This window comes from Theobroma cacao, chromosome 5 (genome assembly GCF_000208745.1).
Source record: "Theobroma cacao cultivar B97-61/B2 chromosome 5, Criollo_cocoa_genome_V2, whole genome shotgun sequence".
Taxonomy (NCBI): domain Eukaryota; kingdom Viridiplantae; phylum Streptophyta; class Magnoliopsida; order Malvales; family Malvaceae; genus Theobroma; species Theobroma cacao.
The window spans coordinates 19,169,336-19,180,628 of NC_030854.1; the positions used below are offsets into that span (position 1 = coordinate 19,169,336).

Consider the following 11,293-nt stretch of genomic DNA (forward strand, 5'->3'; position numbering starts at 1 on the left):
TATATATATATATATATATGTATGTATGTATGTGCTACTCCAAGTTAAGAACATCCCACGTTCACAAGTCTCAATATCTTATTTTTCAAACAATGCATTTTGCTGGCAAGAAAAATGATTTTGATTTCCTTTTATTCATTTTCTGATCTGGCATGGCCAGCAAAAAGAAAAGAGAGTTTCACAATGGTATCTTAAATGCACCAGTTTCTCATCTCGTTCTCCATAAATGTTCCACATATTATGAAAACAAAACAAGAAAACCTCTAGAACCAATGGCATCATGGCATGATAGTTACAACATTTCTTTTGTACATCATTTTAAATTGTCTGACCTAAACCAGATTTTAATCACTGACAGATGTCACATATAAATGTATACACAAATAGCCACAGGACCTATACCTTGAATCATTGGGAAATAATTTATGTTTTGCAACCAAATTTAAGTATAAATGGCTTTTAGAGGCCCGAACTAATTAAGGTTATGTACAATTTCCTTGATACAATAGGTTACATCACAAAAGCTAATCCCAGTATCTCATAATGAACTCTCACAGAATTCCCTTTTATTCACAGAAGTATTCATATATGCAAATTGTTTGTTGTAAAAACTATAAAGTTGGCTCGCTGTCCAAAAGGACACATGAAATACATATGGAACATCCAATGCAATTTTAATCTAGTAGCTTGTAAACAGCTCCTTCTTCCAATTGTTTACATTAGAAAAGGAAAAGGGTACATCATTTTAAACCAAAAGCAAATAAATAAAAAAAAGAGAACTCCAATTTGAATATCATAATCCAATGATATTAGGCAAAACGCTATAAGCATCTCTTTTTAACTGACTTACACAAAAGCATTCAACTGTTTAAGATCACAAGTCGACTTTAACAGTTTAAAAAGAAAAACTGAATGCCAAGTAAGTCTCTGAATATTTCTTCCCACACACATGAGAAGATCTTAGTGCGCCTAGCTGTTGCAAAGGTGTTCCCCTGAAACCCCAAAACCAACCAGGCTGCACTCCCTTTGTGAATTAATAAAAAAAATTCAACTGCTTAAGATCACAACCTGATCTTAAATCATTTAAAAAAAAATTAATGCCAGTAAGACTAGTTCTCAGTGTGCCTGGCTGTTGCAAAGATTTTAACCTCCAACACCAAAAGCAACTAGGCCAGGTTCCCTTATTTTTCCCTCCAAACTTCATGCATGCTTCTGAAGGTTCTGTAAGGATGCAGAAACTTAAGACGTGCCATAGATCTTTATATATAGAAGGATGAATCTCAAAAACTTTTTTAACTGTAAATACCAACTTTCCCCTCTCTATTTAAAAAATGTAAACATGGTACCCTAACATCCCCTAATTAAAATGGCATGAAAAGGTTAATTTTATTAAGTTAAATAAAACTCAGATCCCAATGGTTGGTTTAAGAAAAGAGGAAGATGAGTGTGGGATATACTAGCTGAATACTGTTACAAAATGCTTTTGATATAAATGCAAGGCATTTCCAGCTCACCTATGCCACAGAGATACTCTGAAAAGAAATGTCAAGAAAGGTATACTTCAAACGATTCAAATAGCAAAGTAGCATATATACTAGCAAACCTTTAAACAACCATACTTCCTTTTGAGTACTATTAGACCTTGAACTTTTTTTTTAGTTCTTGTACCAACAAGAATTATAACCATTGGCTGTCATGATGTGTTACTGGCCAGAAAGCCAGGTAAATACAACCACGTTTGCTCTCTTTCTAGAGAATTTTCTCCATTTTTTGCAAAAACATAAACCCAGGCACAATTCTTGGTTTAGCTATTAATTTTATCATAAAAATAGATCAAACCAGCCTCTGAATTACTACTCAGGAGCCTTTTCCATGACTTAAAGTCCCTCAATCTTTACTTCATTCTTACCATTTCACATGGTATGCACAAATATGAAATCTAAATCAAAAGCCTCAACCGCCTATTTTGACAAAAAAAGGGCTCTCATAATTTATAATTTGAAGCTACAGACTACTTTAAGGACTTCAGTAGATAAACTTTCTTCTATAACCCTAGTTCTTGAGGGTGCCACTCCTTTCTTTATTTCCAATTTGTGTGCTCTCTATATTTGCTTTTCTTCTCTTAGACAAACAATATAAAATCTTGTGGACAATGGAAAACAGTGCTAGTGTTTACTACTTCCTAAAATATTTAAAGGCACTTATATAATCTTAGCAGGACATACTTTCCTTTATCAATTAACAATAATTCAAAAACAATCTGCACCAAAAGAAACTTGGAAAAAAAGGAATAAAAGTTTACTGAAAAATGAAACCAACTGTGACAGTTTTATTCAAATCAACTAGCAACCATCGAAACAGTGGAACGAGAAACATTAAGACAACTAAAACAGGGGTAAAATCCAAAAAGCCCCCTCAAAACACTTCAAAAGGACACTTTGGTCCCTTTTATTTCAAAATGATATTTTTGGTCCTTGGACTGCTAACACAGTTAGTCAACCGTTAAAAAATTAGACCAAATATTACATAAATGTTTTAAGACATAAATACCCTTTATATTAGTTTTTTAATTTAAACATTTTCTTTTGAAAAAAAAATCTGCTCATCAATCCCTTAAAAACCTTAATCAGAAAAAAAAAAAAAAAAAAAAAAAACCTAAAACATTTTTATTTGAAGGCCCAAAAATTTGAAGCCGTATCTACCTTAAACCATAAACTTCTTTCTTAAGGTAAAGTATATTGCCATCAAACTCTTTATTTTTCCAACAATTTGAAAAAAAAAATTTCCGTTGAAAAGCATATATTAAAAAGTAAATCTTTTGTTCAATGATGGATATTTCAAATTTGATGGTGTCAGATCAAGAAATTGATTTTTTACTTATGCTTACAAATTTTATTGAAATAATTTTCCCCAAAATTTGTTCTTTGAAACTAGGGTTTAAGGTGACATGAAAAGATTTTGACTTGATTACTATATATAAAAGATTTTGAGTTTATCTCTTCTCTGTTAAATATTGAATTTTATTAAGTATCAAAATGAGACAAATTACAACATTCACAAATCCCATTCTAGAATTTTATGAAGTTTTAAGTTTTTTTCTACTTTGTCATATATTGAACGTTATTAATATCAAAATAAATTTTATTAAGTTTTGGAAAGAAACATGAGCAGTTTTTTTTAAAAAAGGCATTTGTGTCCTAAAATATGCATGTAGTATTGGTTATTATTTGTTTAACTGTTGACTAACAGTGTTAATAGTTAAGGGATCAAAAGCATCATTTTGAAACAAGAGGGACCAAAATGTCTTTTTGAAGTATTTTAAGGGGCTTTTTGAATTTTACCCACTAAACAGGACGTCACAACTATTATTATAACATTGTGTCCATTTCACAGATGCATTGTTCCAGAAAGTTGATCCTCTTTCTTTATTCTTAAGTGCTTTCGAGAGGCTTTCTGATGTAGAACAAGTAGGGGAAAGAGAGAGAAAATAACAATTTAGAGGGAAATCTAGGATAGGCAGAAGCAAATTAGGGAGAAACAGAGGAAATAGGCAGAGATATAGAAGACTTATGGGGAGAAACCAGAAAGAACGAATAGGGAGAGAAAATCACAATACACAATATCTCACAATCTCAAATATTCATTATCCAGAAACTAATCAAAACCTAAAGTAACATAGACATCTATAAGCTAAACCCTAAACTCAAAATACCAAATATAACTCTAAAACCCTAATACATGGAAATTAACTAATTAATATGAAAGTATAACAAAAGAGCCTAAAGATATGTAAAAATTACAGTCAAACTCGTAAAGTATAAAATAAAGTCCTAGATTACTTAATACCTCAACTACCACATTTCCCTGATTCATCACTTCCTCTTTCTTTCTTTTTATTAATCTAAGGCTCCTGGTCTTTGCCTTCAGGGTCCACTACTCTCCCAGCTTCTCTATTATCTTTCACTTCCCATATGACAATTTTTTATTCTATTCCTTGATTCTTCAAATATGATATAGATGTAAGGGTGCACACTTAATGTATTCCACCCAGAAAGAAAAATTAAGTTATATATATAAGGTGAAAAATAATCTTAGTTGGTTAGGTTCTTTGATTTTCAGTAGAGTAACTTTATTAGTTTTTAATATTTTACATGGACAACAAACAAGAATTGCTAAAAAGAAGAACATATTTTCCAAGAAAAACATTTTGTTTGATGGATATATATTTTGCTAATTAATATTCAAGAGAACATTGTTTCCTTATGTATTTATTCATAATTTACAACATAATGCCCTCAACTACTAACATAAAATAGTTGTTACCTGGTAGGAGCTCCAGTGCACATGATTTTTTTTCCTTTTTTACCAGAACATACAATTCACTCATCCAGATTATGTTCTATAATATAATATGTTACAAAAATTATTTTATACCACAATAAAACTCAAACTTGGTCTAATGGTTTTAACCCCCCCTTCAGGATTAAGATCTAAGGCTGAAATCTCCTCTCTCTTCTTGAATTTTCTCAATTGTACCAAAAAAAAATTGTATCATTATAATAATTACAATAAAAATATAGTTTTTTATTTTTTTAAATACTTAAAGATAAATTTAGCATGCAAGTTAATGTTTATGTGCTCCTTTGTTTTGCAACCTGCTAAAATGTACGGGTTAAAAGTGCTTGTTCAGCATCATAATAAAATGCAATACTGAGAGTTGTTTCTGAAGACATTATATACCGTGTACAGTGATTGCAGTAACCCCAAACCTGCACCAGGCCCACTCCCCAACCTCCACAACCGATGCATTTGTCCAGGTTTGGTGATTGAGAAGCCAAATTGCCATAAACAGTATTTTCAGAAAACCTGCTCCCTGGGTGCTCTAATGCAACCGGCTGCGATAAATCAGGGCACTCCCATTGAGATATATTGGTCCTTGTATTGTAAAAATATTTGTGCCCTATACATTAGCCAAAAAAAAAAAAGAACGAAAAAAGAAAAACCCTTAAATTTGTGTACTAAGTTAAAAGGCACAAGAAAGCAATGTTACTATCTGAATGCACATAGTAGATTTTACGGAAAAGAAAGGTTAAAATATGCATGCAGTAACAAATACAAGGTAATGTGTTCCATTATTCTCCAAGCAGGAGCCATATCAAAGCAGGTCAACCATGCTGTTTCAAGTTTTAGTTTCATGCTGCATCAAGTGGTATCAATGCAAAACAATCTATTTTCTACCAACTCAACTCATATTTCTGAACATTTTCAACCACCTTTTGGGGACTTTTTTCTATCACCACCACCTCCAACAAAGAAATTGGCTCCAATGATTTAGGATGGAATTATGCTAGTTGAGAGATTAAGTCATGAAGGATTTTATTTTATTTTTTATGGGTTTGGTTGTAATTGTCACATATATTACACATTTTTAGGTTATTTTATATAAATTAGTATTTACACTTTACTTTTAAAGTATTAGAGTTTTAGGTTTATATTTGGTATTTTATGAGTTTAGGCTTTAGCTTATAAATGTCTATGCTACTTTATGTTTTGATTAGCCTTGGATGATAGCTTTTTTTTTTTTTTTTTTTTGATAAGCTGGATGACAACTTTTTGAGTAGACATATTGATTATTATGATTTCTCCCTGTATTGATTCTTTCTGGTTTTCTCTCCAAAGTCTTCTATTTCTCTCCCTATTTTCTTTGTTTTCCCTAATTGCTTCTGTATATCTCTGATTTTCCCTCTAAATTTCCATTTTCCATCTCTTTCCCCTACTTGTTCTACATCACCCAAATCCCAAAAACCATCAGAACTGCAGCCTAAAAGACTCATATACACCCACATAAACTACTCTTTACAACCAAATCCATGGGCCACATGTACTAACTAATGTGCACTTGCATATATGCTCAAGTGGCAATCTCAAAAGCTCATTTCAAAGACAGCATAAATGCTTATCTAACACTTTATGTCATCTAACTGAAGTCAGCCTCCATGCCATACATCCATCAATAGGCCCATTATGGCCATGTCATGATGCAACAATAACCACAACCCCATATTTTCAACATGGTAATCCTATTTCCTACGAAATTCCACTTACAAAGTTTGGTTTTCCAAATTAGTGGTGTTTTGTACTCTAGAGGGTTGGCATTCATCCATTAAAATTTGCCTATTACTTATTAGGTTAGACAGCCACTTGATCTACATTTCCAAGTTCAGTTTCATCCTTCCTTATCCATTTTCGAAAATAAAAAATATCTTAAAGCCTTCTCCTTTCATATCATATAGACTTGATTGCCTATATGTCAACATTCTTTATTGCACAGTGACATATCAATGGTGTTGAATTTATGAGCCATGCTCAGATTCTAACAATTTAAAAATTAAATTATTACTACAATTTAAGTTTGCCTCAACATTTATTTTCATCACTTTTGGCCCAAAGTATCAAATATATACAACTATGATTCTATAGTTCCTCCTATAAGTTATTCAAGCACCAACCCTAGTCTGATAAGCAGTTTAACCCCTAAGATGACATCAGTTACGTAAATTGTGAGGGTTATAAAAAAAGACATGTGAGAAAGGTAAGCTTAAAGGAAAATGATAATGCACCTTCTTCATTTCGGAATAGTAGAAGTATCCCTCACATACCTAGCAGTCTCACAGGAAACAAATTTTGCTGCTAGGCCACTATTCAAGGTTCAGCTTGACAAGATCCCTAATCTAACTAGAAGTTAGAAATGAAGGGGTTTGCAGATATTTCATTTCATCTTAAACGGGGCATCAACCTATGGGATTCCACAAGACAAGTGATACTCAAGGTGGGGACTGAGTATGACAGATATGTTGATAGGTAAATACTTACAACCATAATAATTATCTTCCCACTTTCGAAGACTTTAGCTTTTTGGTTTCTAAAGTAAGAATTAAGGGCATGTTTGGTTCGTAGAATAGAATAGAGGGGGAATGGAATTGCTATTTTGTGGGAAAAGAATTATGGCAACTATAGAATTGCCATTATGTAGTTTGGTTCATAGAGTGGAATTGCCATTTTGATATTATCTCAATGTTTGGTTGGTAAAAATAGTTTTGGAATCATAAAGGAATAAGTGATAAAAGGACAAAATACCCTTTATAATAATTTAATAAAATTTATGGGATTTTTAAATGCATTAACTTTCGGCAATAAATATGTTATTATTAAATTATAATTTAATATGTTATCATTAAAATATTAATATGATTGTTATTTTAATTTCTTTTTCTTTTTTTCTTTTTTTCATTTTTCCTTTTCTTCTTGTCTTTCCTCTTCTCTAATTTGCCATCAGCCACCAAAGATGTCGTCAATGCAATGAAGCATCAATCTGGCACTTCTCTTCGCCAAATCTAGCCGTTGGAGCATGATCTAGTGCTTCTCATGGCCAGATCTAGCCATTGAAGCTCCAAAATGTGGAGGACAACCTTGGCTGTAAAGGAAGGAAGAAAAGAGGGTTTTGTCATGCCAACCAGAAGAGGATGGTGCTGGCTGTGTAGGAGGAAGGCAGCAATGGAAGAGGTTCAGAGAGAGAAAGAGTGAGGCGGATGAGGAAGAGAGAGACAGAGAGAGAGAGAAAGAAGAGGAAAATAAAAGGGTTTTATATGCTAGGTTAGGTTTTATCATACGGACAGTAATTTCACAAAATGGTTAATAGCTATTCTAACTTTTCCAGGAATGGCCATTTCTTGGTTCAAAATGAACCAAACATAGGAATAACTATGCACATAAGAATAGGGGAGAATAGAATAGCCATTCTCCCCATTGTCCTCTTCTCCTTCATCTCACCTCCTCTATTTCTCTATTCCCTACCCTGGTGGATCAGCCCACTTGAATATTATGAAACACACATTAATACTAAAGTGAAAACTTAATGAAAAACCACTTTTACTCGAACCAAACCAAATTGTTTTGCATGCATTTTTCATATGTAATGCAGATAATACAACGAGCATCAGTCTGCATTTAAGCAACCTTTAACCTTTCAAATGTTAGATGCTCATAAGCAAATACTAGTATCGAAATATCAGTTTAACCATAGAGCCTTTCAAAGTTTGGTAGACAAAAATGTTCCACTCCAATAAAAAAAATATCAATGGTTATTCTCAAACATAATGTAGGAACATTCTTACTAATCACTGCAGCTGCACCCCAAAAGATTTGATGGTATTTGTACACTTAAGAGATATAATTAGTATTTATTATTCTTTAAAATTTATATGGATGTAGAACAACATCACACATTCTGTATTATTCATCCCAAAAGAAAATCAAATTGTGGATTCAGAAAATTGATCAGAATTAGACAATCAGACAAATAACTTTATACACAGCAAACCTGTTGTTTCATCTACCGCTTCCACCCAATCTCCCACAAGTTGTGTAGCAAATGGAACCTGAGCACTCAAAGATGTTTCTACAGGTCTTTCCCACTGACTCTTTCCGGTACCATCATTATAATAATATGAAGCACCAGTTGAAGGATCTTTTGCTTCCACCTATAAAAGAACTAAAAGAAGTTAACAGAGACATGAAATAAAAGCTAGAAGAAAATTTTCCAGAATATCAACTTTACAACTACTTAAAGATAAAATTACAGTCATGTCCTGCTAAGAATGTTTTTATTTTTCCTCCTCTTTTTCTTGCATATCAAAAACTATTTACACCCATATGTAAAAAAAAGTATTAAAAAAGGGCACCTACTCACCAATAATTAATGCAGAAAGCTCACATGAAAATGAATTGCAGCAATGAAGAATCATCTTCTTATGTACCAGTGCAATAACATAAATACATGAAGTAAAAGTTTGAACCTAAAAGAAAACTTTCAGAGGGAGACAGTCTAAGTTCAAGAAAGTCCAATCCCATAATAGTTATCATAAAAAAGCTTTAAAATAATAGCATCAAAAAACTGAATGGAGCCTTTCCTTATTTTTGTTCCATTTTCTACCGCCCATTTCATTGGCCCAAAGCTCAAACCTAAAAAAGTTTGCTACTACCAGAAAATCCCCAAAACTAATTTCTTTAATTTTTTAAAGCTTCCATGATTTTTTATGTAAATGAATTCACTTTCACTAAGTATTCATATTATAGCAACTTTTACATTTCAAATTCTTCTAGTTGAGCTAGAACGAAAGTAAAACCTAGTTGATGGAAATTGTGAAAACATGAACTCATTGACAAGTTCACTTGCATACTGCTATGGCCTTGTTATCTTGAGAATGGTTTATGATTTTAATATTTTTATGGCAAGAAAAGACCTTGCTAACCCCATATACAAATTTAATATAAAAGATTATTAATTCACCCATGCAAAGTAGTCTACTTTCCTTTCCCCCTATATTTCCTATCAAGGTTTCAAGTTGCTTACAATTGATGACATTTAAAGATTTAATAGAACAATCACATAAAATTGAAGCCAGCACAAACTTAAAGCTTAATCACATGTCAAGGACTTAAACCTTGGTCCATCTAGAACAAAAAAAAGATTCCAAAGAGCTTTAAAACAAACAGAAACCAAATTAAATCCAAAGCACAAAGCTTGCCATTGATACACACCCACCCAGGAGGCAACTTCTCAATTGCCATGAGCTGAGGTGAACTGGTCTTCAAGTTCTGAAATCCAAAGGAAAAAGCAAGTAAGTAGTTACATAAGTATTGGTAACTGACTGGCACTCATATGAAGAAGTTTACGCATTACAAAGTTCATAAGAATTTCAGAAATAACTATTCACAAACTAGAATAGGTAAATTTCCAGAAAAGATAAAATAATGAAGTCCTGAACCTATGCTTTTCCATTTCAACACAACCTATAATGACTAAAACAAGGAGAGAATAAGAGAAGAGGAAATGAAACATAGAAAATAAACTTGCATTATCAGATCTTGATAGATCATCTTTCGCTGCACCATCTTTGAGAATGCCCCTTGCTCTCAATTTTTGCTTAAGGTACTCAGGCAAGTCTTTAGATGCAGCCTTTATTTGTGATCCTCCACAAAGCTCAGAATTTTTCTGCCTTACATCATTATTTACAAGTCCCAAATTTCTTGAAATATTAAAAGGCATGAAATCATAACCTGCTTTTTTATCTGGGTGAAGAATACAAACTTGGTTCAGTAAATAATCATGAAAGTAGTGAGAGTGCATTGATAATAAAACCAACCAGGTGCAGCAATATTAGGCCCTGAAGCATTATAGTAAGCACCTCCACCTGGTACACCATACCCATTTCCAATTTCTATGTCACCTGAAGCCAAAGCGAAGAATTAACCAAATTTTGCATTTTTGCTTCCTTCATTACAAAAGTAGTAAATAAATAATCTGAAACAATGATCAAAGTGTCTAATTGACGTAAATCACAAAAAATTCTCCACATGTTCCACTGAATAGCAAAAATGCATATGGTCCGAAACCTTCCTACTTCAGTGCAACAAAGAAGGAGATGAGAAGTTTTTGTATTTTTTTGTCCTCTTTTACTTTAGAGAAGTAGTGGATGAAAACACTTCATTTTTAGTTGGTAGGACGAGAAGTAGATGGAGGAGTGAAGTAGAGAATCACATCAACTAGAAAACAGAAGGACGGATATGATGAAATGTCAACCTTGTTCAGGAGGGGTAGGCTTGCCACGCTTAGAAGCCATTTCAGCACGGTGCTCTGCAGTCATTTTCAGTAGATGCTCCTGTGTAAGTGTACATACGTATTGTACAGAAATGAGAAACTATGAAGATTAACACATGATCAAACACTGCAAATACGAAAGCAATTACCCACTTTCAGAGCATTGGGATCAGGCCGCTCCGAGAAAACGTCAGTGCCATCCTTAGACGGAGGTCCAGCAGCTGCATCTCTGAAATTAAATTTATTGTAGCACATAAATGATATCATATGGTTAACAGATTGATCAAACAGAAAAGAAATAGAATCCCAAACCAATACCTCTGGCTCTGTGCCTGGATAATTCTTTGGGTGGCAATCTCCTGGTAACACAAAATTAGCAAACACAGATTAGCACAGTACTTGAAAAGGGAAAATTAAAGAAAAAAGAGGGGGGTGGAGCGAGGTACTTGTTCGTGGAGAAGGACATGAGGTACTGGATTTTGATTCTGCAAATCGTCTTCCATCTTTTGCACAGCAGTTGTTTGCTACTATGTCTTGTAATTGTAAAAGCGCGAGGTTGTGCCGCTGCCTGCATGCCTCTTCTCACTTCACCGCGGCATTTCCAAGTGGACCGTCGCACCACTTGTACGTCCT

At 33.3% G+C, this 11,293-nt stretch overlaps 1 protein-coding gene across 2 annotated transcripts in view; it reads right to left on the reverse strand.

Moving 5' to 3' along the window:
- Nucleotides 1-11,293, reverse strand: part of LOC18598619 (polyglutamine-binding protein 1) — a 24,472-nt gene extending 13,179 nt beyond the window's left edge. The window contains exons 1-9 of one of the 2 annotated variants that reach the window (XM_007028208.2): nucleotides 11,107-11,293; nucleotides 10,979-11,019; nucleotides 10,814-10,889; nucleotides 10,643-10,721; nucleotides 10,206-10,289; nucleotides 9,917-10,131; nucleotides 9,601-9,657; nucleotides 8,381-8,540; nucleotides 4,741-4,960 (exon numbers count right to left, since the gene is read on the reverse strand). In XM_007028208.2, the coding sequence (XP_007028270.2) occupies nucleotides 4,741-4,960; nucleotides 8,381-8,540; nucleotides 9,601-9,657; nucleotides 9,917-10,131; nucleotides 10,206-10,289; nucleotides 10,643-10,721; nucleotides 10,814-10,889; nucleotides 10,979-11,019; nucleotides 11,107-11,163 (989 nt within the window). In that variant the 5' untranslated portion in view covers nucleotides 11,164-11,293. Of the gene's footprint in view, nucleotides 1-4,740; nucleotides 4,961-8,380; nucleotides 8,541-9,600; nucleotides 9,658-9,916; nucleotides 10,132-10,205; nucleotides 10,290-10,642; nucleotides 10,722-10,813; nucleotides 10,890-10,978; nucleotides 11,020-11,106 lie in introns of those variants that run through there. The other variant, XM_018122321.1, reaches the window with a different exon arrangement.